The following is a 26,163-nucleotide window of genomic DNA, read 5'->3' on the forward strand; positions in this document are numbered from 1 at the left end:
CAAGAAATAAGGTGATCCGAGAGATGTTAGGCAATGATATTGGCAATTAGAAACAAAAACCGACATCCAATGCAAAGTTTAGCTTGATGTCTAATCCCAAGGATCCCGCCTAGGCCTAAGACCCTCCCCGCGGCATTTGCAACGTAACATGGTAAAGTTATGCGAACTTAAATCAAACTTTTTCATAAAATAAATATTGAGTACAAAATTTTCCGATCCAACGCCTATAAATGCTTAATTTAGAAAAAAGTTATGGCTATGTAAATGAATCATCTATCTTGGAAAGAATAGAGACAATGCGGTGACCAATTACGTAAGCAAGGCAATCGAAAGTAATACTAATACATAAATGTTTTATTATAAATAATCGGTAATTAGCAACATCTCACAAACAAATTAATGTAAATGTTTTTCTTTATTCCAATACAATTTCAAGGTCAATCATCCCATATACAAAAGGATTGAAAGTAACCAGGTAATATAACCATTATCTTAAGATATTCAAATAACAAATTAAATAAAACTTTCGAGAAGGGTTCCAAAGTCACACCTAAAAATTAACCAACAACATTAAAAAAAAAATCCATAAATTAAAGCCTACGCTCACTGATTTAAAACCCAATTTTTTGTGGATTTGAACTACTAACCATAAGGAACATCTCTACAAAAATTCAACATGTTTAACAATTTTTAACTTTGACAAATGATGATTGCAAAAACTAGACATTTTTTTTTTTTTTAGTTATTTTTTTTAAAAAGTGGACAACAAATTTTATCTAAGTTAGAGTATATCTCTAAATGAATTTTTTTTTTTTTTTTTTTTTTTTTTTTTTTTTTTTATACTTTTAAAAAAATTTTTTTTTTTTTTTTTTTGTAAAAAAGAAATAACATTTCAACATTGAAAGATAATCCTAAGTGAACAACTTAGTAAAATATGAAAGACAAAAACACTAAAATAAAAAAACTATAGTAAAATCTTATTTCCAAATTTCCAATTCAACGGAATCGAAGGAAAGTCACCATCCCTTATTCGATCTCAAATTAACTCAAGACTATAAAATCAACTACACCGGATGTCTATTCCTCACGCACCAAGGACTGCAATATCCTCGCTCAAACATTGTCATCTTCTTCTCAAGATCACAACAAAGCTATACACGCTTGCACCTTCGAGAGAATCCATTCCCTTCAGCTTATATTTACTTCAAGAATCTTTTTGTTATCTTTAGTGGTGGTGTTATAAGAAAAGCCGATGTACAACAACTTAAAAGATGATGGCATTGCAGTCTTGATTAATTATGACAGCTTCAAGAAATAAGGTGATCCGAGATATGTTAGGCAATGATATTGGCAATTAGAAACAAACCGACATCCAATGCAAAGTTTAGCTTGATGTCTAATCCCAAGGATCCCGCCTAGGCCTAAGACCCTCCCCCTGCATTTGCAAACGTAACATGGTAAAGTTATGCTAACTTAAAATCAAACTTTTTCATAAAATAAATATTGAGTACAAATTTTCCGATCCAACGCCTATAAATGCTTAATTTAGAAAAAAAAATGACTATGTAAATGAATCATCTATCTTGGAAAGAATAGACTAACAATGCGTGACCAATTACGTATAAAGGCAATCGAAAGTAATACTCATAAATGTTTTATTGTAAATAATCGGTAATTAGCAACACCTCACAAACAAATTAATGTAAATGTTTTTTTTTTATTCCAATACAATTTCAAGGTCAATCATCCCATATACAAAAAGGATTGAAAGTGTACAGGTATTCTAACCATAATCTTAAGGTATTCAAATGACAAATTAAATAAAACTTTCAAGAAGGGTTCCAAAGTCACACCTAAAAAAAAAACCAACAACAAAGGAAAAAAAAATCCATAAATTAAAGCCTATGCTCACTGATTTTAAAAAAACCATTTTTGTGGATTTGAACTACTAACCATAAGGAACAACATCTCTACAAAAATTCAACATGTTTGACAATTTTAACTTTGACAAATGATGATTGCAAAAACTAGACATTTTTTTTTAGTTATTTTTTTTTTAAAGGACAACAAAAATTTATCTAAGTTAGAGTATATCTCTAAATAATTTTTTTTTTTTTTTTTTTTTTTTTTTTTTTTTTTTTTGTGTTATATACTCTTTTTTTTTTTTTTTTTTTTTTTTTTTGAACATGTAAAAAAAATAACATTTCAACATTGAAAGATAATCCTAAGTGAACAACTTAGTAAAATATGAAAGACAAAAAAACTAAAATAAAACTTATAGTAAAAATTATTTCCAAATTTCCAATTCAACGGAATCGAAGGAAAGTCACCATCCCTTATTCGATCTCAAATTAACTCAAGACTATAAAATCAACTACACCGATGTCTATTCCTCACGCACTTCAAGGACTGCAATATCCTCGCTCAAACATTGTCATCTTCCCTCTCAAGATCACAACAAAGCTATACACGCTGCACCTTCGAGAAATCCATTCCCTTCAGCTTATATTTACTTCAAGAATCTTTTTTATCTTTAGTGGTGGTGTTGTTAAGAAAAAGTCGATGTACAACAACTTAAAAGATGATGGCATTGCAGTCTTGATTAATTATGACAGTTCAAGAAATAAATAAGATCCGAGATATGTTAGGCAATGATAATTGGCAATTAGAAAAAAAACGACATCCAATGCAAAGTTTAGCTTGATGTCTAATCCCAAGGATCCCGCCTAGGCCTAAGACCCTCCCTGTGGCATTTGCAACGTAACATGGTAAAGTTAAAGCTATGCTAACTTAAATCAAACTTTTTCATAAAAAAATAAATATGAGTACAAATTTTCCGATCCAACGCCTATAAATGCTTAATTTAGAAAAAAAAAAATGGCTATGTAAATGAATCATCTATCTTGGAAAGAATAGACTAACAATGCGTGACCAATTACGTATAAAGGCATCGAAAGTAATACTCATAAATGTTTTATTGTAAATAATCGGTAATTAGCAACACCTCACAAACAAATTAATGTAAATGTTTTTCTTTATTCCAATACAATTTCAAGGTCAATCATCCCATATACAAAAGGATTGAAAGTGTACAATGTATTCTAACCATAATCTTAAGGTATTCAAATGACAAATTAAATAAAACTTTCAAGAAGGGTTCCAAAGTCACACCTAAAAATTTACCAACAACAAAAAAAAAAAAATCCATAAATTAAAGCCTATGCTCACTGATTTAAAACCTCATTTTTTTGGATTTGAACTACTAACCATAAGGAACATCTCTACAAAAATTCAACATGTTTGACAATTTTTAACTTTGACAAATGATGATGATGCAAAACTAGACATTTTTTACCGTTAGTTATTTTTTAAAAAAAGGACAACAAATTTTATCTAAGTTAGAGTATATCTCTAAATGAATTTTTTTTTTTTTTTTTTTTTTTTTTTTTTTTTTTTTATTTTTAAATATTTTTTTTTTTTTTTTTTTTTTTTTTTTTTTTTTTTTTTTTTTGAAAAAATGTAAAAAAATTTCAAACATTGAAAGATAATCCTAAGTGAACAACTTAGTAAAATATGAAAGACAAAACACTAAAATAAAACTTATAGTAAATCTTATTTCCAAATTTTTCAATTCAATTCAACGAATCGAAGGAAAGTCACCCATCCCTTATTCGATCTCAAATTAACTCAAGACTATAAAATCAACTACACCGGATGTCTATTCCTCACGCACTAAGGACTGCAATATCCTCGCTCAAACATTGTCATCTTCTCTCAAGATCACAACAAAGCTATACACGCTGCACCTTCGAGAGAATCCATTCCCTTCAGCTTATATTTACTTCAAGAATCTTTTTTTTATCTTTATCTTTAGTGGTGGTGTTATAAGAAAAGCCGATGTACAACAACTTAAAGAGATGATGGCATTGCAGTCTTGATTAATTATGACAGTTCAAGAAATAAGGTGATCCGAGAGATGTTAGGCAATGATACCGGCAATTAGAAACAAACCGACATCCAATGCAAAGTTTAGCTTGATGTCTAATCCCAAGGATCCCGCCTAGGCCTAAGACCCTCCCCGTGGCATTTGCAACGTAACATGGTAAAGTTATGCTAACTTAAATCAAACTTTTTTTTAAAATAAATATTGAGTACAAAATTTTCCGATCCAACGCCTATAAATGCTTAATTTAGAAAAAAGTTATGGCTATGTAAATGAATCATCTATCTTGGAAAGAATAGACTGACAATGCGGTGACCAATTACGTATAAGGCAATCGAAAGTAATACTCATAAATGTTTTATTGTAAATAATCGTAATTAGCAACACCTCACAAACAAATTAATGTAAATGTTTTTTTTTTTATTCCAATACAATTTCAAGGTCAATCATCCCATATACAAAAAAGGATTGAAAGTGTACAGTATTCTAACCATAATCTTAAGGTATTCAAATGACAAATTAAATAAAACTTTCAAGAGGGGTTCCAAAGTCACACCTAAAAATTTACCAACAACAAAGTGAAAAAAAAAATCCATAAATTAAAGCCTATGCTCACTGATTTAAAACCTCATTTTTTTGGATTTGAACTACTAACCATAAGGAACATCTCTACAAAAAATTCAACATGTTTGACAATTTTTAACTTTGACAAATGATGATTGCAAAAACTAGACATTTTTTTACCGTTAGTTATTTTTTTTTTGGACAACAAATTTTATCTAAGTTAGAGTATATCTCTAAATGAATTTTTACAAAAAAAAAAAAAAAAAAAAAAAAAAAAAATTTTTTTTTTTTTTTTTTGTATTTATAATTTTTTCAAATAAAAAAAAAAAAATTTTTTTTTTTGAACATGTAAAAAAAAATAACATTTCAACATTGAAAGATAATCCTAAGTGAACAACTTAGTAAAATATGAAAGACAAAACACTAAAATAAAACTTATAGTAAAAACTTATTTCCAAATTTCCAATTCAACGGAATCGAAGGAAAGTCACCATCCCTTATTCGATCTCAAATTAACTCAAGACTAAAAAAAAAACTACACCGATGTCTATTCCTCACGCACCAAGGACTGCAATATCCTCGCTCAAACATTGTCATCTTCCCTCTCAAGATCACAACAAAGCTATACACGCTGCACCTTCGAGAAATCCATTCCCTTCAGCTTATATTTACTTCAAGAATCTTTTTGTTATCTTTAGTGGTGGTGTTATAAGAAAAGCCGATGTACAACAACTTAAAAGATGATGGCATTGCAGTCTTGATTAATTATGACAGTTCAAGAAATAAAGTGATCTGAGAGATGTTAGGCAATGATATTGGCAATTAGAAACAAACCGACATCCAATGCAAAGTTTAGCTTGATGTCTAATCCCAAGGATCCCGCCTAGGCCTAAGACCCTCCCCGCATTTGCAACGTAACATGGTAAATGGTAAAGTATGCAACTTAAATCAAAAACTTTTTCATAAAATAAATATTGAGTACAAATTTTCCGATCCAACGTCTATAAATGCTTAATTTAGAAAAAAAAAGTTATGGCTATGTAAATGAATCATCTATCTTGGAAAGAATAGACTAACAATGCGGTGACCAATTACGTAAAGCAAGGCAATCGAAAATACTCATAAATGTTTTATTGTAAATAATCGGTAATTAGCAACACCACCACAAACAAAAAATTAATGTAAATGTTTTTCTTTTATTCCAATACAATTTCAAGGTCAATCATCCCATATACAAAAGGATTGAAAGTGTACATATTCTAACCATAATCTTAAGGTATTCAAATGACAAATTAAATAAAACTTTCAAGAAAAGTTCCAAAGTCACACCTAAAAATTTACCAACAACAACAAAAAAAAAATCCATAAATTAAAGCCTATGCTCACTGATTTAAAACCTCATTTTTGTGGATTTGAACTACTAACCATAAGGAACATCTCTACAAAAATTCAACATGTTTGACAATTTTTTAACTTTGACAAATGATGATTGCAAAAACTAGACATTTTTTTTTATTTTTTAGTTATTTTTTTTTAAAAGGACAACAAATTTTATCTAAGTTAGAGTATATCTCTAAATGAATTTTTTTTTTTTTTTTTTTTTTTTTTTTTTTTTTTTTTTTTTTTTTTTTTTTTTTTTTATACTTTTTTTTTTTTTTTTTTTTTTTTTGAGAATGTAAAAAAATAACATTTCAACATTGAAAGATAATCCTAAGTGAACAACTTAGTAAAATATGAAAGACAAAACACTAAAATAAAACTTATAGTAAATCTTATTTCCAAATTTCCAATTCAACGGAATCGAAGGAAAGTCACCATCCCTTATTCGATCTCAAATTAACTCAAGACTATAAAATCAACTACACCGATGTCTATTCCTCACGCACCAAGGACTGCAATATCCTCGCTCAAACATTGTCATCTTCTCTCTCAAGATCACAACAAAGCTATACACGCTGCACCTTCGAGAATTCATTCCTTCAGCTTATATTTACTTCAAGAATCTTTTTGTTATCTTTAGTGGTGGTGTTATAAGAAAAGAAAATGTACAACAACTTAAAAGATGATGGCATTGCAGTCTTGATTAATTATGACAGTTCAAGAAATAAGGTGATCCGAGAGATGTTAGGCAATGATATTGGCAATTAGAAACAAACCGACATCCAATGCAAAGTTTAGCTTGATGTCTAATCCCAAGGATCCCCTAGGGCCTAAGACCCTCCCCTGGCATTTGCAACGTAACATGGTAAAAGTTATGCTAACTTAAATCAAACTTTTTCATAAAATAAATATTGAGTACAAATTTTCCGATCCAACGCCTATAAATGCTTAATTTAGAAAAAAAAAATGGCTATGTAAATGAATCATCTATCTTGGAAAGAATAGAATCGACAATGCGTGACCAATTACGTATAAAAGCAAGGCAAAGTAATACTCATAAAATGTTTTATTGTAAATAATCGGTAATTAGCAACACCTCACAAACAAAAATTAATGTAAATGTTTTTCTTTATTCCAATACAATTTCAAGGTCAATCATCCCATATACAAAAGGATTGAAAGTGTACAATATATTCTAACCATAATCTTAAGGTATTCAAATGACAAATTAAATAAAACTTTCAAGAAGGGTTCCAAAGTCACACCTAAAAATTTACCAACAACAAAAAAAAAAAAATCCATAAATTAAAGCCTATGCTCACTGATTTAAAACCTCATTTTTTTTGGATTTGAACTACTAACCATAAGGAACATCTCTACAAAAATTCAACATGTTTGACAATTTTAACTTTGACAAATGATGATTGCAAAAACTAGACATTTTTTTGACCGTTAGTTATTTTTTAAAAGTGGACAACAAATTTTATCTAAGTTAGAGTATATCTCTAAATGAATTTTTTTTTTTTTTTTTTTTTTTTTTTTTTTTTTTTTTTTTTTTTTTTTTTTTTTTTTAAAAAAAAAAAAAAAAAATTTTTTTTTTTTTTTTTTGTTTTTTTTTGAAATAAAAGAAATAACATTTCATTGAAAGATAATCCTAAGTGAACAACTTAGTAAAATATGAAAAACACAAAACACTAAAATAAAACTTATAGTAAATCTTATTTCCAAATTTCCAATTCAACGGAATCGAAGGAAAGTCGCCATCCCTTATTCGATCTCAAATTAACTCAGTACTATAAAATCAACTACACCGGATGTCTATTCCTCACGCACCAAGGACTGCAATATCCTCGTTCAAACATTGTCATCTTCCCTCTCAAGATCACAACAAAGCTATACACGCTTGCACCTTCGAGAATCCATTCCCTTCAGCTTATATTTACTTCAAGAATCTTTTTTTGTTATCTTTAGTGGTGGTGTTATAAGAGAAGCCGATGTACAACAACTTAAAAGATGCTGGCATTGCAGTCTTGATTAATTATGACAGTTCAAGAAATAAGGTGATCTGAGAGATGTTAGGCAATGATACCGGCAATTAGAAACAAACCGACATCCAATGCAAAGTTTAGCTTGATGTCTAATCCCAAGGATCCCGCCTAGGCTAAGACCCTCCCTGTGGCATTTGCAACGTAACATGGTAAAGTTATGCGCAACTTAAATCAAACTTTTTCATAAAATAAATATTGAGTACAAATTTTCCGATCCAACGTCTATAAATGCTTAATTTAGAAAAAAGTTATGGCTATGTAAATGAATCATCTATCTTGGAAAGAATAGACTAACAATGCGGTGACCAATTACAGAAGCAAGGCACTGAGTAATACTCATAAATGTTTTATTGTAAATAATCAGTGATTAGAAACACCTCACAAACAAATTAATGTAAATGTTTTTCTTTATTCCAATGCAATTTCAAAGTCAATCATCCCATATACAAAAAAAGGATTGAAAGTGTACAGTATTCTAACCATAATCTTAAGGTATTCAAATGACAAATTAAATAAAACTTTCAAGAGGGTTCCAAAGTCACACCTAAAAATTTACCAACAACAAAAAAAAAAAAAATCCATAAATTAAAGCCTATGCTCACTGATTTAAAAAAACCATTTTTTTGATTTGAACTACTAACCATAAGGAACATCTCTACAAAAATTCAACATGTTTGACAATTTTAACTTTGACAAATGATGATTGCAAAAAAAACTAGACATTTTTTTTTTTGTTAGTTATTTTTTTTTTTTTAAAGGACAACAAATTTTTTATCTAGTTAGAGTATATCTCTAAATGAATTTTTTTTTTTTTTTTTTTTTTTTTTTTTTTTTGTTATTATATTTTTTTTTTAAAAAAAAAATTTTTTTTTTTTTTTTGAGAACATGTAAAAACATGAAATAAATATTTCAACATTGAAAGATAATCCTAAGTGAACAACTTAGTAAAATATGAAAGACAAAACACTAAAATAAAACTTATAAAAAAACTTATTTCCAAATTTCCAATTCAACGGAATCGAAGGAAAGTCACCATCCCTTATTCGATCTCAAATTAACTCAAGACTATAAAATCAACTACACCGATGTCTATTCCTCACGCACCAAGGACTGCAATATCCTCGTTCAAACATTGTCATCTTCTCTCTCAAGACAACAAAGCTATACACGCTGCACCTTCGAGAGAATTCATTCCCTTCAGCTTATATTTACTTCAAGAATTTTTTTGTTATCTTTAGTGGTGGTGTTATAAGAAAAGCTGATGTACAACAACTTAAAAGATGATGGCATTGCAGTCTTGATTAATTATGACAGTTCAAGAAATAAGGTGATCCGAGAGATGTTAGGCAATGATATTGGCAATTAGAAACAAACCGACATCCAATGCAAAGTTTAGCTTGATGTCTAATCCCAAGGATCCCGCCTAGGCCTAAGACCCTCCCCGTGGCATTTGCAACGTAACATGGTAAAGTTATGCTTACTTAAATCAAACTTTTTCATAAAATAAATATTGAGTACAAATTTTCCGATCCAACGCCTATAAATGCTTAATTTAGAAAAAAAAAAAATGACTATGTAAATGAATCATCTATCTTGGAAAGAATAGATAGACGACAAATGCGTGACCAATTACAATTAAGTAAGGCAAAGGCACCGAAAGTAATAATACTCTAAATGTTTTATTGTAAATAATCGGTAATTAACAACACCTCACAAACAAATTAAATGTAAATGTTTTTTCTTTATTCCAATACAATTTCAAGGTCAATCATCCCATATACAAAAGGATTGAAAGTGTACAGTATTCTAACCATAATCTTAAGGTATTCAAATGACAAATTAAATAAAAAAACTTCAAGAAGGGTTCCAAAGTCACACCTAAAAATTTACCAACAACAAAAAAAAAAAATCCATAAATTAAAGCCTATGCTCACTGATTTAAAACCTCATTTTTTGGATTTGAACTACTAACCATAAGGAACATCTCTACAAAAAAATTCAACATGTTTGACAATTTTTAACTTTGACAAATGATGATTGCAAAAACTAGACATTTTTTTTTAGTTAGTTATTTTTTTTAAAAGTGGACAACAAATTTTATCTAAGTTAGAGTATATCTCTAAATGAATTTTTTTTTTTTTTTTTTTTTTTTTTTTTTTTTTTTTTTTTTTTGTTATATACTCTTCTTCAAAAATTTTTTTTTTTTTTTTTTTTGTAAAAGAAATAAAATTTCAACATTGAAAGATAATCCTAAGTGAACAACTTAGTAAAATATGAAAGACAAAACACTAAAATAAAAAAATAGTAAAAATTATTTCCAAATTTCCAATTCAACGGAATCGAAGGAAAGTCGCCATCCCTTATTCGATCTCAAATTAACTCAAGACTATAAAAATCAACTACACCGATGTCTATTCCTCACGCACCAAGGACTGCAATATCCTCGCTCAAACATTGTCATCTTCCCTCTCAAGATCACAACAAAGCTATACACGCTTGCACCTTCGAGAGAATCCATTCCCTTCAGCTTATATTTACTTCAAGAATCTTTTTGTTATCTTTAGTGGTGGTGTTATAAGAAAAGCCGATGTACAAAAAACTTAAAAGATGATGGCATTGCAGTTGATTAATTATGACAGTTCAAGAAATAAGGTGATCCGAGAGATGTTAGGCAATGATACCGGCAATTAGAAACAAACCGACATCCAATGCAAAGTTTAGCTTGATGTCTAATCCCAAGGATCCCGCCTAGGCCTAAGACCCTCCTCCCGGGCATTTGCAACGTAACATGGTAAAGTTATGCTAACTTAAATCAAACTTTTTCATAAAATAAATATTGAGTACAAATTTTCCGATCCAACGCCTATAAATGCTTAATTTAGAAAAAAAGTTATGGCTATGTAAAATGAATCATCTATCTTGGAAAGAATAGACCGACAATGCGGTGACCAATTACAAAAAGCAAGGCAATCGAAAGTAATACTCATAAATGTTTTATTGTAAATAATCGGTAATTAGCAACACCTCACAAACAAATTAATGTAAATGTTTTTCTTTATTCCAATACAATTTCAAGGTCAATCATCCCATATACAAAAGGATTGAAAGTGTACAGTATTCTAACCATAATCTTAAGGTATTCAAATGACAAATTAAATAAAACTTTCAAGAGGGTTCCAAAGTCACACCTAAAAATTTTTACAACAACAAAAAAAAATCCATAAATTAAAGCCTATGCTCACTGATTTAAAACCTCATTTTTTGTGGATTTGAACTACTAACCATAAGGAACATCTCTACAAAAATTCAACATGTTTGACAATTTTTAACTTTGACAAATGATGATTGCAAAAACTAGACATTTTTTTTTTTTATGTTAGTTATTTTTTAAAAGTGGACAACAAATTTTATCTAAGTTAGAGTATATCTCTAAATGAATTTTTTAAAAAAAAAAAAAAATTTTTTTTTTTTTTTTTTTTTTTTTTTTTTTTATTTATAAAAAAAAAAAAAAAAAATTTTTTTTTTTGAAACATGTAAAAGAAATAAGATTTCAACATTGAAAGATAATCCTAAGTGAACAACTTAGTAAAATATGAAAGACAAAACACTAAAATAAAACTTATAGTAAAACTTATTTTCAAATTTCCAATTCAACGGAATCGAAGGAAAGTCACCATCCCTTATTCGATCTCAAATTAACTTCAAGACTATAAAATCAACTACACCGATGTCTATTCCTCACGCACCAAAAGGCTGCAATATCCTCGCTCAAACATTGTCATCTTCTCTCAAAGATCACAACAAAGCTATACACGCTGCACCTTCGAGAATTCCATTCCCTTCAGCTTATATTTACTTCAAGAATCTTTTTGTTATCTTTAGTGGTGGTGTTATAAGAAAAGCCGATGTACAACAACTTAAAAGATGATGGCATTGCAGTCTTGATTAATTATGACAGTTCAAGAAATAAGGTGATCCGAGATGTGTTAGGCAATGATATTGGCAATTAGAAACAAACCGACATCCAATGCAAAGTTTAGCTTGATGTCTAATCCCAAGGATCCCGCTTTAGGCCTAAGACCCTCCCCGTGGCATTTGCAACGTAACATGGTAAAGTTATGCGCAACTTAAATCAAACTTTTTTTTTAAAAAATAAATATTGAGTACAAATTTTCCGATCCAACGCCTATAAATGCTTAATTTAGAAAAAAAAAAGTTATGGCTATGTAAATGAATCATCTATCTTGGAAAGAATAGACTCGACAATGCGGTGACCAATTACGTAAGCAAAGGCAATCGAAAATAATACTCATAAATGTTTTATTGTAAATAATCGGTAATTAGCAACACCTCACAAACAAATTAATGTAAATGTTTTTCTTTATTCCAATACAATTTCAAGGTCAATCATCCCATATACAAAAGGATTGAAATTGTACAGTGTATTCTAACCATAATCTTAAGGTATTCAAATGACAAATTAAATAAAACTTTCAAGAAGGGTTCCAAAGTCACACCTAAAAATTTACCAACAACAATGAAAAAAAAAATCCATAAATTAAAGCCTATGCTCACTGATTTAAAACCTCATTTTTTGTGGATTTGAACTACTAACCATAAGGAACATCTCTACAAAAAAAATCAACATGTTTGACAATTTTTAACTTTGACAAATGATGATTGCAAAAAACTAGACATTTTTTTTTTACGGTTAGTTTTTTTTTTAAAAGTGGACAACAAATTTTATGTAAGTTAGAGTATATCTCTAAATGAATTTTTTTTTTTAAAAAAAAAAAAAAAAAAAAATCCGTTTTTTTTTTTTTCTTTTTTTTGTACTTTTATAATTCTTTTTTTTTTTTTTTTTTTTTTTTTTTTTTTTGAACATGTAAAAGAAATAACATTTCAACATTGAAAGATAATCCTAAGTGAACAACTTAGTAAAATATGAAAGACAAAACACTAAAATAAAACTTATAGTAAATCTTATTTCCAAATTTCCAATTCAACGGAATCAAGGAAAGTCGCCATCCCTTATTCGATCTCAAATTAACTCAAGACTATAAAAAATCAACTACACCGATGTCTATTCCTCACGCACCAAGGACTGCAATATCCTCGCTCAAACATTGTCATCTTCCCTCTCAAAGATCACAACAAAGCTATACACGCTTGCACCTTCGAGAGAATCCATTCCCTTCAGCTTATATTTACTTCAAGAATCTTTTTGTTATCTTTAGTGGTGGTGTTATAAGAGAAGCTGATGTACAACAACTTAAAAGATGCTGGCATTGCAGTCTTGATTAATTATGACAGTTCAAGAAATAAGGTGATCCGATAGAGATGTTAGGCAATGATATTGGCAATTAGAAACAAACCGACACCCAATGCAAAGTTTAGCTTGATGTCTAATCCCAAGGATCCCGCCTTAGGCCTATGACCCTCCTGTGGCATTTTGCAACGTAACATGGTAAAGTTATGCGCAACTTAAATCAAACTTTTTCATAAAATAAATATTGAGTACAAATTTTCCGATGCAACGTCTAGAAATGCTTAATTTAGAAAAAAAAAGTTATGACTGTGTAAATGAATAATCTATCTTGGAAAGAATAGACTAACAATGCGGTGACCAATTACATAAGCAAGGCACTGAGTAATACTCATAAATGTTTTATTGTAAATAATCGGTAATTAGCAACACCTCACAAACAAATTAATGTAAATGTTTTTTTTTTATTCCAATACAATTTCAAGGTCAATCATCCCATATACAAAAGGATTGAAAGTGTACAGGTATTCTAACCATAATCTTAAGGTATTCAAATGACAAATTAAATAAAACTTTCGAGAGGGGTTCCAAAGTCACACCTACAAATTTACCAACAACAGTGAAAAAAAATCCATAAATTAAAGCCTATGCTCACTGATTTAAAACCTCATTTTTTGTGGATTTGAACTACTAACCATAAGGAACATCTCTACAAAAATTCAACATGTTTGACAATTTTTAACTTTGAAAAATGATGATTGCAAAAACTAGACATTTTTTTACCGTTAGATATTTTTCAAAAGTGGACAACAAATTTTATCTAAGTTAGAGTATATCTCTAAATGAATTTTTTTTTTTTTTTTTTTTTTTTTTTTTTTTTTTTTTTTTTTTTTTATATTATACTCTTCAATAAAAAATTTTTTTTTTTTTTTTTTTTTTTTTTTTGAACATGTAAAAAAGAAATAAGATTTCAACATTGAAAGATAATCCTAAGTGAACAACTTAGTAAAATATAAAAGACAAAACACTAAAATAAAACTTATAAAAAAACTTATTTTCAAATTTTCAATTCAACGGAACCGAAAGGAAATTCACCATCCCTAATTCGATCTCAAATTAACTCAAGACTACAAAAATCAACTACACCGGATGTCTATTCCTCACGCACAAAGGACTGCATATCCTCGCTCAAACATTGTCATCTTCTCTCTCAAGATCACAACAAAGCTATACACGCGTTGCACCTTCGAGAGAATTCATTACCTTCAGTTATATTTACTTCAAGAATATTTTTGTTATCTTTAGTATGCAATGTGTCCGACATGGACACGCGGATACGATCCCGACACGGATTTTTTTTCAAATATGGCGTGTCCAATAGGTCGTTCGGACATCTCTCGAACCGCCAAGTATCACGCTAGCTCGTTTCGGCAAGAAGATCCAGCTCGGGTTTATAATCTCTTTGTTTCTATTGGCATACAACAGTCACTACTTGTTATTAGACACACAGTTGAACCTCCATTTGAACTCTTTTGATGATAACATAGTTTGTTGAATTGTTCACATATCTGCTATTCCCTCCACGCCGATTGCTCTAATACTTATTGAAATTTTTATGCTTCTCATAAAAGCATGATAAGGTTTCCTTTGACCTTGAAATTGTATTGTAATAAAGAAAAACATTTACATTAATTTATTTGTGAGGTATTGCTAATTACTGATTATTTACAATAAAACATTTATGATTATTACTCAGTGCTTTGCTTCTGTAATTGGTCACCGTATTGTCAGTCTATTCTTTCCAAGACAAATGATTCATTTACATAGTCATAACTTTTTTTTTAAATTAAGCATTTCTAGATGTTGGATCGGAAAATTTGTACTCAATATTTATTTTATGAAAAAGTTTGATTTAAGTTGCGCATAACTTTACCATGTTACGTTGCAAATGCCACAGGAGGGTCTTAGGCCTAGGCGGGATCCTTGGGATTAGACATCAAGCTAAACTTTGCATTGGGTGTCGGTTTGTTTCTAATTGCCGGTATCATTGCCTAACATCTCTCAGATCACCTTATTTCTTGAACTGTCATAATTAATCAAGACTGCAATGCCAACATCTTTTAAGTTGTTGTACATCAGCTTCTCTTATAACACCACCACTAAAGATAACAAAAAGATTCTTGAAGTAAATATAACTGAAGGGAATGGATTCTCTCGAAGGTGCAACGTGTATAGCTTTGTTGTGATCTTGAGAGGGCAGATGACAATGTTTGAATGAGGATATTGCAGTCCTTGGTGCATGAGGAATAGACATCCGGTGTAGTTGATTTTATAGTACTGAGTTAATTTGAGATGGAATAAGGGATGGCGACTTTCCTTCGATTCCCGTTGAATTGGAAATAAGTTTTACTATAAGTTTTATTTTAGTGTTTTGTCTTTCATATTTGACTAAGTTGTTCACTTAGGATTATCTTTCAATGTTGAAATCTTATTTATTTTACATGTTCTAAAAAAAAAAAAAAAAAAAAAAAAAAAAAAAAAACTTTTATTCGAAGAGGATAATATACCAAAAAAAAAAAAAAAAAAAAATTTTTTTTTTTTTTTTAAATTCATTTAGAGATATACTCTAACTTATATAAAATTTGTTGTCCACTTTTAAAAAAATCTAACGGTCAAAAAATGTCTAGTTTTTGCAATCATCATTTGTCAAAGTTAAAAATTGTCAAACATGTTGAATTTTTATAGAGATGTTCCTTATGGTTAGTAGTTCAAATCTACAAAAAATGAGGTTTTAAATCAGTGAGTATAGGCTTTAATTTCTGGATTTTTTTCACTGTTGTTGGTAAATTTTTAGGTGTGACTTTGGAACCCCTCTTGAAAGTTTTATTTAATTTGTCATTTGAATACCTTAAGATTATGGTTAGAATACCTGTACACTTTCAATTTTTTTGTATATGGGATGATTGACCTTGAAATTGTATTGGAATAAAAAAAAAACATTTACATTAATTTGTTTGTGAGGTGTTGCTAATTACCGATTATTTACAATAAAACATTTATGAGTATTATTCAGTGCCTTACTTCTGTAATTGGTCACTACATTGTCAGTCTATTCTTTCCAAGATAGATGATTCATTTACACAGTCATAACTTTTGTCTAAATTAAGCATTTCTAGATGTTGCATCGGAAAATTTGTACTTAATATTTATTTTATGAAAAAGTTTGATTTAAGTTGCGCATAACTTTACCATGTTACATTGCAAATACCACAGGAGGGTCTTAGGCCTAGGCGGGATCCTTGGGGTTAGACATCAAGCTAAACTTTGCATTGGATGTCGGTTTGTTTCTAATTGCCGGTATCATTGTCTAACATCTCTCAGATCACCTTATTTCTTGAATTGTCATAATTAATCAAGACTGCAATGCCAGCATCTTTTAAGTTGTTGTACATTAGCTTCTCTTATAACACCACCACTAAAGATAACAAAAAGATTCTTGAAGTAAATATAACTGAAGGGAATGAATTCTCTCGAAGATGCAACGTGTATAGCTTTGTTGTGATTTTGAGAGAGAAGATGACAATGTTTGAACGAGGACATTGCAGTCCTTGGTGCGTGAGGAATAGACATCCCAAGTAGTTGATTTTATAAGATCGAAGTTAATTTGAGATCGAATAACGGATGTCGACTTTCCTTCGATTCCCGTTGAATTGGAAATTTGGAAATAAGTTTTACTATAAGTTTTATTTTAGTGTTTTGTCTTTCATATTTGACTAAGTTGTTCACTTAGGATTATCTTTCAATGTTGAAATCTCATTTCTTTTACATGTTCTCAAAAAAAAAAAAAAAAAAAAAAAAAAACTTTTATTTGAAGAGGATAAATATACAAAAAAAAGAAAAAAAAAAAAGTTTTTTTTTTTTTAATTCATTTAGAGATATACTCTAACTTAGTTAAAATTTGTTGTCCAGTTTAAAAAAATAACTAACGGTCAAAAAATGTCTAGTTTTTGCAATCATCATTTGTCAAAGTTAAAAATTGTCAAACATGTTGAATTTTTCTAGAGATGTTCCTTATGGTTAGTAGTTGAAACCACAAAAAATGAGGTTTTAAATCAGTGAGCATAGGCTTTAATTTATGGATTTTTGAACAATCCCGGTAGTAAACAAGTGAGGCGTATTGACTCTGGCTTGATTTATCATATATCCAGAAATGCGTTTGTGTAAGCTGGTGGGAGAGATGTTTTGTTTGGTAGAATATATAATATGTACAAGAAGTTCTCTGACTCTCGACAAGGTCTTTAGAATAGGATGTTTTTGGTTTGTGCGTGTCATACTTTGCGCAATGGCCAAGCTGATGGCCGATCTCTATATGTTGTTCCCATATCAACTTCTCTTTAAACAGTAGGATAAATTAAGATGATAGCACGCAAATAGCTGATGACTGATCTCTACATGGACATATGGTGTTGGCAGATGGTTTGAAGTCGAAGGATCACACCTTCTATCGTGTGGGAACAGTTCCAAATTTCAACATTTTATTGCACTAAGAAATGAAGGTTAACTGGACATTTTATTTGTTAGCAAATGATCCGCCAACAAAAGTAATTACTCGTGCAATGACTTTCTAGTGTTTGTATAGCAAATAAATTTGCTTCTAGCCACTAAACATTTCTCCATATATCTTCGAGTGCTTTTCTTCGAAGACGACAAAAAGGCCGTGTGTGTGGTGGGTGTGTGGGTGTGTTCAGATTCTCATCAGATAGAGAATGCTATCTTGGAACTTGTGGTTGCTATATATGGTCATATGGATTCCTTGGATAACTAAAATTGCAGGGGATAAAAACATGCTTGGACAGCTATATCTAGAGGTACTCTTTGGAAGTTTTTGCTGTAACTTGGGGACTATCCAGAAGACCAGAACACAAACGAATATGAGTATATCACAGATGATGTCAGATTTTCAGCCATAGTACAGAACAATAGGAACGAGTCATCTGATTTTTGGATCAGAAGTTCCAAATCTGGCCCTTCTGATCTCTTGATATTTGACAAACACGAGAACTTTCACTCCACAGGCTTATTAAAGTTTTTGTCTAGTCAAAAACCTTAAAACTGTTCCAATGTTCTTTCTTAACTTTGAGGTGCTAAAGTGATACGAGTTGCAACTATAAGTCGATTTTTTTTTGGACAGACGACACAATTTTTGGCATAAATTATATCTTCCGTCTCCCAATTGTTAGACAAGGCCACAAATTTGGATTTATCACACCAACCAAATTTATAAGTCTTCTAACAGTCCCATTGGAATAACATTTTGGTGTTTGGGGTGGTGCTATATGGTCCTTTAGCACTCCATTGGACTTGCTCTTACATTCTAACAAGTACCTTTTAAAAGCATGGCTATCAAACAATAATATTTTATGTGCAATTGGATCAACACCAAATGTGGATATATCTTACATCCCAAATTTCTCAAACTGCATAGCACACACTTTTTGTTGCAACAAACTGAACAAACTCAAAAGAAGGTATACACCTAACTAATACTGAAATTGGATGGCATTACCCCATTTTCGCTGATTACCAGGAAAAGAAACAAGCAGATACAAGATACAACAGCACACACGATGAAGATAGCTCTAGTTATCATTCAGTGCTGCATCTTCATTGTCCATTCCTTTACTCTCAGTCTCTGTCAAGTTCCCCAGATTGCTCTGAGCCACTTCTTCATGGGGATGGGTAGAGTTGTCTGTTACGCTTTGAATTACATGTGCATTCTCAGTTGTGGATGAAGATGCTTCTGTGTTATCTCCTTCAAATGTTCCATTGGCTGTTTCAGCCTTCTCGCTTTGAGCTCCATACTTGATCTCATTACTCGTTGAAGACAAAGAGCTCTCTTCACCAGTGGTTAAACTGGATTTCTCGGTCTGTCCCTCTTGCACAACTGTCTCAGCATTATTAGATGCATCTGAAAATTCTCCATGAGCTACATCTGCATTCTCATTTGTAGTAGATAGTCCTATATCAGAATTCGAGTTCTCTGTCTTGGCAGCGATGCCAGCATTCTCAGCCTGATTATGTACAGCCATTTGCATCTTTGATTCACCTTCATTAGATTTTAGAGTTACCATCTCATTAGGTAGATCTCTTGTTGAATGTGAACTCATATATGTTCCGTTCTGTGCGACTGAACTAAGAGTATGAACACTCTGAGGCTTTAAAATATTGCTTGCCTTCGGTAGAACAACATCTTCTGCTACCATTGAGTTTGTCTGAGACCCATCATCCTCCTTCTCTTCACTGGCAATCACATTTATGTTCTGATTACCTTCAATCTCTTCAACAGCTACTGCTTTTTCTTCTGAATTATTTTGATCAGAATTGATTTCTTTGGTGTTGTTAGTTTTATCATCCAGCTCCAACTCATTCTTTCTAGCCAGCTCTTTCTCAATCGACTCTCCTGAATTTTGATCCTCAGCTTCATTATTCAGATCTTGAGTAGACCGCACCACAGCACTAGAAGCATCATCCCGCTTGTAATTTTCTTCTCGTGCCTCCTGTGTATTTCTGTCATGATCTTGATCATCAGATGAACCAACACTCTCCATCTGTCTTTCCTTCTCTTCGTTTTCTCCATCATCAGTCTCCTCTTTCTTCCCCTTCTCTTCATCATCGACAAAATCCCCTTCCCTCTCAGCTTCCTCTTCGGCTTTCTCTCGATCTTGTTCATCTAACTCATCATCTCCAGACTCTTTTCCTTCCTCGTCATTTTCTTCAGGTTTGCTCTCATCTTCTTCAGCTTCGTGCTTGTTTTTTTCATCTTCGTCTTCGTCAGGCTTGTTTTCTTCTTCATCTCCTTCTATTTCTTCTTCCTTGTGCTGTATTTCACTCTCAGAATTCTTTTCTTCAGGCCGAGGATGGAGATCCTTCCTACCAAGTTTTATAACTTCATGCTCATTCTCTAATTTTTCCGAGAGCTCCATAGAGCTCTTATCAAAAGCAATCTTTTTATCATGGGAGTGCTTGACTTGATAAAGCAACCAGACACAAATAGCAAGTAACAGAAATATCTGCAAACCATGCTTTAACTTGAACCCTTTCGATCTCTGATTTCTACTAGGAGAACGCTTGAACATGATGAATTTGCCTTTAACCCCAAATTACAGAACCCTCCACTGATTATTAGAGCAAGAAGTAAAATCCAACCCAAATTTTCAACTGGAACTAATCTATTCAGGGGATGCTTCAGGTTATTCAGGTTGCCTGAAGCAAATGGCATGAAATATATCAACATGATGATACAAAACTACTAAGGCATTAATATAAAATAGCAATATACGCCTGATCTTTAGAGAATGAGATGAAAACCATAGAAACCCAAAGACGAAAACCCCTGATCTTCACATTCCAAATGCAAACTAGAAGAATCCAGCAAAAGAAGACATTTTTATCCAAAAGGAAGCAAACCCAATCCATTTTAAAGTGTCTATCAACAATAGTCCACAGCTGTTTTTCAACCAAAACCCACTTCAAACACCAAAAGCATTCATCAAAATTCACATCTTTAAACGAATTTAAGAAAAAAACCAATTTAACAACAAGTATTATAGACTCAGCTAGTGTTAAAAAGTAACAATCACAAGTAAAGAACCAAACTTTAAAAGCTAACCATGTTTGAAATGAAGAAACAAACCTAGTATGTTCAAGTGTCCTTTGCTTTAAACTGAAGCATAAGCAAAGAGTAGTTGTTGGAGTGAGGAGGAAGAGAGATAGAAATAGAGATGTGTGTATGAGTGTTTGGTGTGGAGCTCAAATCATCATAATAAGATCTCTGTCTGACTGTCTTTTGCTTCACTCTGTTTTCAGATGGAGACAACAAAATTTTCTTCTGTCCTATTTCTAGTATATCAAAACCATGTGCTGCTGCTACATTTGGACCAACGCTCAAGTTGATCAAAGTTTTCCAACCCAAACATACCAAATATGCTGAACAAAAAATATATTGGACAAAAAATATAGTTTAAAATTTGGTCTGCTGAATTAGGCCCAGGAACTTGGATACAAGTATTTAAATTTCAGGTAAATGTTGGACCAGTATGGAGAAACAGGCATTGTTATGATCACATCTATTACAAGTACAAAAATTAACACAAAATCTTTGGGGGCAGCCTTTTCTACTTTCTTACAACCACAAACTTACGCCTCCCAAGTCTAAATTCACACTTCTATCTTGATCCTTCACCGCACTGCATGTACATGACCCCAGCAAAAATAACACATTCAAGTCTTTTTATTGCTATGGGATGCCTCCAAGTTCCTGTTGGGACTGTATAAGACATAAAGGAATAATACCATCATTAAGTACTTCCACCAGAATTCATTAACAGTCTTGTGGAAGATTGTGTTGAAACTGGTTGCTCCCTTATGCGAGACAAAAGTAGGGAAACATGGTCCATTGCAATTTGTAAGCGTTCCTTTGACTTGGCTGATTCAGTAACAAGAGTCGATACCATTGACTGCAGTGCCTGAACTCGCCCTCCATGATCATTTGGGGTAGGCTGGAGGAGTTTTGCTGGAGATGTATTTATTCGACGCCAGCGTAGGGGCAAATACCTCTCTGGGATCTGAAAGCAGTTAACTGTCGAGAGGACTCGAAGGGCATGCCGACAGAGGATTCCTGAAAACTCAAAATGATGGCAAGTACAGCTTATGATTCCATCTTGTGGAACCCACATCACTTTGCGACCCCCCTCTAGCTTTGTGTGGTGTCTCACATGAAAACAACCATCTTCCACCTGGAATGAGGCATAATGCGCAGCTAAGACAAGTTCTTCTTGTAGCTTACAGAAAGCATATGGAGACAGAACTGAAGCTGCATGGGATTCCATGGGGGCCCCTGTTTTGAGGCAAATGTTTTGCAAATTCTGTTGCATCGTTTGTTGTTCTCCTGCTTGATCTTTAAAATCAACAGCAACAGCCACCTTTTACACCAAAAAGAGTAACAACAGGTCAAAACTCTCAACAAAGGCCAGATAAACTATCCAATTGCTACAAAGAATAATTCAACACATATATGTACATGATGTGTTGACTCATGTCAACGCATGAGAGAGAGAGAGAGAAAGACATACTTGTTCAACGAAATGTGCAAGCCGTGTCTGTGCACTCAAGAACCGTTGGATGAAAGCACTGATTGATTTAGATTGGGTAGTTGTAGTCATCCCAGCAAAGAAATGGCTTCTTAAGTACGGTAGTGCCCAAAGAGTTCGTAAGGCAAACAAATTACCAATATGCCTATTGCTATGCAGTCCATAAGAATGGACCATTTCCCTCCATCCTAGTTCAAAGTCCTCTATTGTCTCCAGATTGTATAGCCTATAAAATTCAGCTTTCCATTCAGTATACTGTTCTCCCAGAACTGCATTGAACCAAGAAGGGAACTTTGCCACAACAAGCCATATGCAAAGTGCATGTTTTGTTCCTGGCATTTCATCCACTATCGCCTCTTTGAGACACGCATTTTGGTCAGTTAGGATTGTTCGTGGAGCCTTTTCGTTCATGAAGCCTAAGAATGCCTGTCATAATTAAAGATATAATATTAGATATCCCAATTACTTAGGGAGAGAGAGTAGTTTGATTCCTTAACACTTAAATCGATACGCGACATTTTTACTGTCAGTAACTGAAAACTCTCCCTAACTCACCATGGTCCCAATAAATTAATAAGTACTATTAGATTGGGAGATCTCTTAAATTGGACCCTAGCACAAACAAACCCAAACTGACAAATACTTCTAATCATCCAGTGAAGTATTTTTCCTAACTGTTGGCAATTTAAAATAGTCAGTCTGGCTTTAGGCTATTTTGACCAAATTGGCCAGAGAGCTGTGTCCAGGGTCCACATGTTGTATATAAGTTATGGTCCATTTGCAATTTATTCATTAGACTTTTACCTTTAACGCCCATGAGTAGGACCGCATACTTTCATCCCGTAGGAGCACGCAACCAAAGAAGCAAGGCATGCCATAGTTATTCATGCCAACCCAGATCCCAAGTGGCATATCAAAGGCAGTCAAGCGATGTGTTGTATCAAAAACCACGGCATCACCATAGATTTCATATGATTCAATTGAGGACCCATACGACCATGCAATGTTTTCCAACCTGTTGTTAGCATCAATAGTGTACTCATATCTGAAATTTGGATCTTTGTCCTTGATATTTCTGCACATTCTTAGCAAGTCGACAGTGTCATCATCCTGATCCATTTTTCTAAATGCTTGAAGTAAATTCCTAACATCTTTTTCTGTGAATGGCAAGTAACCAGGCTCAACACACTTCTCCAGCTCCAGCAGCCTCATCATCTGTTGAACAGAGATGCCAGTCTTTGCAAACATGAGTATACGGTTTTTATCAGCCTCTGAAATTGTGCGATATGCAGGTAAAAAACGGACTTGGTTTGGTTCCAACAGCTCATGGTTGTGGTGGTTAGTAAAGCCTGTGACACGCCACTCTGGGACTCCTAAGTCCATGGTTTTGCTGATCCGCAGGTATGCTTGGCAGCCACAACGTGACGACTTGCGGTTCCTCTGAGGTTTACTCTCATTTGATGCTTTCATTGGAGTGTTGCCAGCTCGATGACAAACAAAGTACCTTCTCGTGAGTCCTTTGCCCACCCCATCTTTCCCTTCTGTTCGATGGCGCCGGATTGAGAAACCACATGCCTTTGCAAATTCACTATAGAACTCATATGCAGCATCGTGAGTATCAAATCTCTGGCCAATGTATGGAACGACATGATTTGAGAGTTGAAGAAACTGTCTGGTGTTATCTAGTGATTCCTCAGTGCTGCTGGTATCGTCCAATGACAAAGATCTCTCAGAAGCCTCATCATATGCTTCAATCATCTGCTGGGTTTCTTCAGACATTGCTCATATTTGGCTCATCACTGACTCAAAACAAGACCCTGTACCAAATATTGCAAGTTTGTAACTACATTCAGAAACAGCGAAACAACTACGGCTTTAAGAAGATAATCAAGAACAAGTACAAGCCATGATATGTATTTACTAAGTCACATTTTTTTAAGACCAAAAAGCACTTTTGCATTCTCCACTTTACAACATTTTCAATACACAACGGAAGATGCTTCAAACATTAGTGGTCCCAATCAGTCTCTTCAAAATTTGAGTTCATATGAAAGTTGCAAATAAGCTCTCAGAAACTTACCTAAAAGTTGATCAAATACTTAATGACAACCAGTTTGACCATCAGATAACGTTCAGTGTTCTTTTCTACTATTACCAATTTGAATTCATTGTTTCAAGCACACTAGACTATTGCTACATATGGGAATATCACACTCTACCTATAGATACCCTAGTCAAATGAACAAGCTAAAGGAAGATAACATCATAAAGGATGGCAAAATTTTGTCAGCCTAGAAAGCTTTCACAAACAACAATAGAAGGACAATGTGTTTTATGGTAAAGAAGCAAGGAACAATTATCATTCTATGATAGAAGTATCAAATAAAACTTTCTGAACTTACTAAGTACGATTTTTAAATTTGGAGCTTCATAAAATAATTAGACATACTTCAGTCTATCATTGTCTTGTTTGGTAGTATTCAGAGTGGATAAGCATGCCTAACAATTAGACATGATGAACAGAAGTAAGAATGTACACTCATTCTACTAAGTACTAAGCCCATTACAAAGTTGGAAACTCCAGTTAGTCCACTATATGTTACATATACAAGTTAGAGCAAGAGACGTCTGACTAGCGCTATTGCTGCTTACTGAAATACTACTGAAGCTACTTAAATGAAAGATATAAATCTTTGCTACAAAGTCTTTAATTCCATTATGTTGTTCAAGTTAAAGAGATAGATTGCTGATAGTGCTATTGCTGCTAACTGAAGCTTTACTAAACTAGTTTAACCCCAGAACATTCTATTCCTGTTGTAATACAACTTCCACAATTATTCTTTTAACTACTCTTTGTTTAAATTTTAGACAAAAAAGTAAGTTATCCTTTGAATTTTTATAAGGAAATTAGATTTTAGCTTTTATTAGCATGCACCGTGGGTATTATCAGACGAAAGGTTTAATATGCTTTATTTTCCTACAAGACGAACACTTATTTCCACTAATCGACTACCTTATATACATGGTATCTAAAATATCCAATATTGCCAAAGGTATCAGTAACGACATTTGTTTTTTTTTTTTATTGGCAAGCCTGTTTTAAATAAGATCAGTAACTATTTTATGCTGGCGGGGTTCGACCCCCAGACCTCTGGTATCATCACCCAAAAGTTTTACCGACTTTGCTAGTCGGCACCTGCAACGACATTTGTTATTTCATGTACCTCCTATCGTTTCGCAGTTGCATTGATTTCATCAAGTCCATCAACTATGAATAGCATACTTTTTGTTGTCAATAAAAATATGTTCTTTACTATACAAGCTTGTACAGGTAAGTAGAAAATGCTAAATGTCAATACACACTAGATGTCTGGGGGTGTTTATAGCTTTACACTACCAGACTATAATAATGAGACAACATAATTATCAGTTTTAAGAGTGAGCTTCACCAAAATAATAAGAGAAATTGGTTAAAAGCTTACCAGAATCAGGAAAGAAGTGCCAAATTCCTTCATTGAGGAAATTTCTGGAAAATGCGAAAGAAGTCCCTGAAGAAAACTAAATTGCAGTTGAGGACAGTGGTTAAGTTTTAAGGAGGAACCCTAACTTGCCAAGTTTTTATCTTTTTGCTGCTTAACGTGTGCACCTTCTTATCCTGCGCCTGAGAGTTGATTCAGTGCTGCTCCAATTCTCTTTAATGCAACGACTTTTTATTAAGATGTATATATGCTATGCTACTTTCTAAAGACCAACACTTTTTAGAGCATTCCCAATGCAAGTCATTAGGGTGGGTTTGTGACTTTATTCATCTTT

At 32.4% G+C, this 26,163-nt stretch overlaps 2 protein-coding genes across 3 annotated transcripts; both read right to left on the reverse strand.

The window, feature by feature from the left end:
• Positions 1 to 18,602: 18,602 nt before the first annotated feature.
• Positions 18,603 to 21,171, reverse strand: LOC147472768 (uncharacterized). 2 transcript variants are annotated; one of them, XM_086588199.1, is made up of 3 exons: positions 20,895 to 21,131; positions 20,570 to 20,728; positions 18,603 to 20,464 (listed from the first exon to the last, which is right to left on the reverse strand). In XM_086588199.1, exon 3 carries the CDS (start codon positions 20,335 to 20,337, stop codon positions 18,841 to 18,843), a length of 1,497 nt encoding a protein of 498 aa, XP_086444325.1. In that variant the 5' UTR covers positions 20,338 to 20,464; positions 20,570 to 20,728; positions 20,895 to 21,131; the 3' UTR covers positions 18,603 to 18,840. The 2 variants fall into 2 exon arrangements, with proteins under 2 accessions (XP_086444325.1, XP_086444324.1); XM_086588198.1 differs by lacking the exon at positions 20,570 to 20,728 and having other exon boundaries at positions 20,895 to 21,171.
• An 84-nt stretch (positions 21,172 to 21,255) lies between these two features.
• FRS11 (FAR1-related sequence 11) lies at positions 21,256 to 26,018 on the reverse strand. Its single transcript, XM_086588197.1, has 4 exons — positions 25,833 to 26,018; positions 23,155 to 24,167; positions 22,333 to 22,776; positions 21,256 to 22,182 (listed from the first exon to the last, which is right to left on the reverse strand). Exons 2-4 carry the CDS (start codon positions 24,127 to 24,129, stop codon positions 21,559 to 21,561), a joined length of 2,043 nt encoding a protein of 680 aa, XP_086444323.1. The 5' UTR covers positions 24,130 to 24,167; positions 25,833 to 26,018; the 3' UTR covers positions 21,256 to 21,558.
• Between the last annotated feature and the right edge of the window lie 145 nt (positions 26,019 to 26,163).

The sequence above is a fragment of the Coptis chinensis genome, unplaced genomic scaffold, assembly GCF_015680905.1.
Source record: "Coptis chinensis isolate HL-2020 unplaced genomic scaffold, ASM1568090v1 utg73_pilon_pilon, whole genome shotgun sequence".
NCBI lineage: Eukaryota > Viridiplantae > Streptophyta > Magnoliopsida > Ranunculales > Ranunculaceae > Coptis > Coptis chinensis.

Coding starts and splice junctions, on each gene's coding strand:
- LOC147472768 (XM_086588198.1), bottom strand. CDS start 20,337: ATGTTCAAGCGTTCTCCTAGTAGAAATCAGAGATCGAAAGGGTTCAAG.
- FRS11 (XM_086588197.1), bottom strand. CDS start 24,129: ATGTCTGAAGAAACCCAGCAGATGATTGAAGCATATGATGAGGCTTCT. Junction 22,777..23,154: donor CCTACTCATGGGCGTTAAAG/GTAAAAGTCTAA, acceptor TAATTATGACAG/GCATTCTTAGGCTTCATGAA. Junction 22,183..22,332: donor TTGCACATTTCGTTGAACAA/GTATGTCTTTCT, acceptor TTGGTGTAAAAG/GTGGCTGTTGCTGTTGATTT.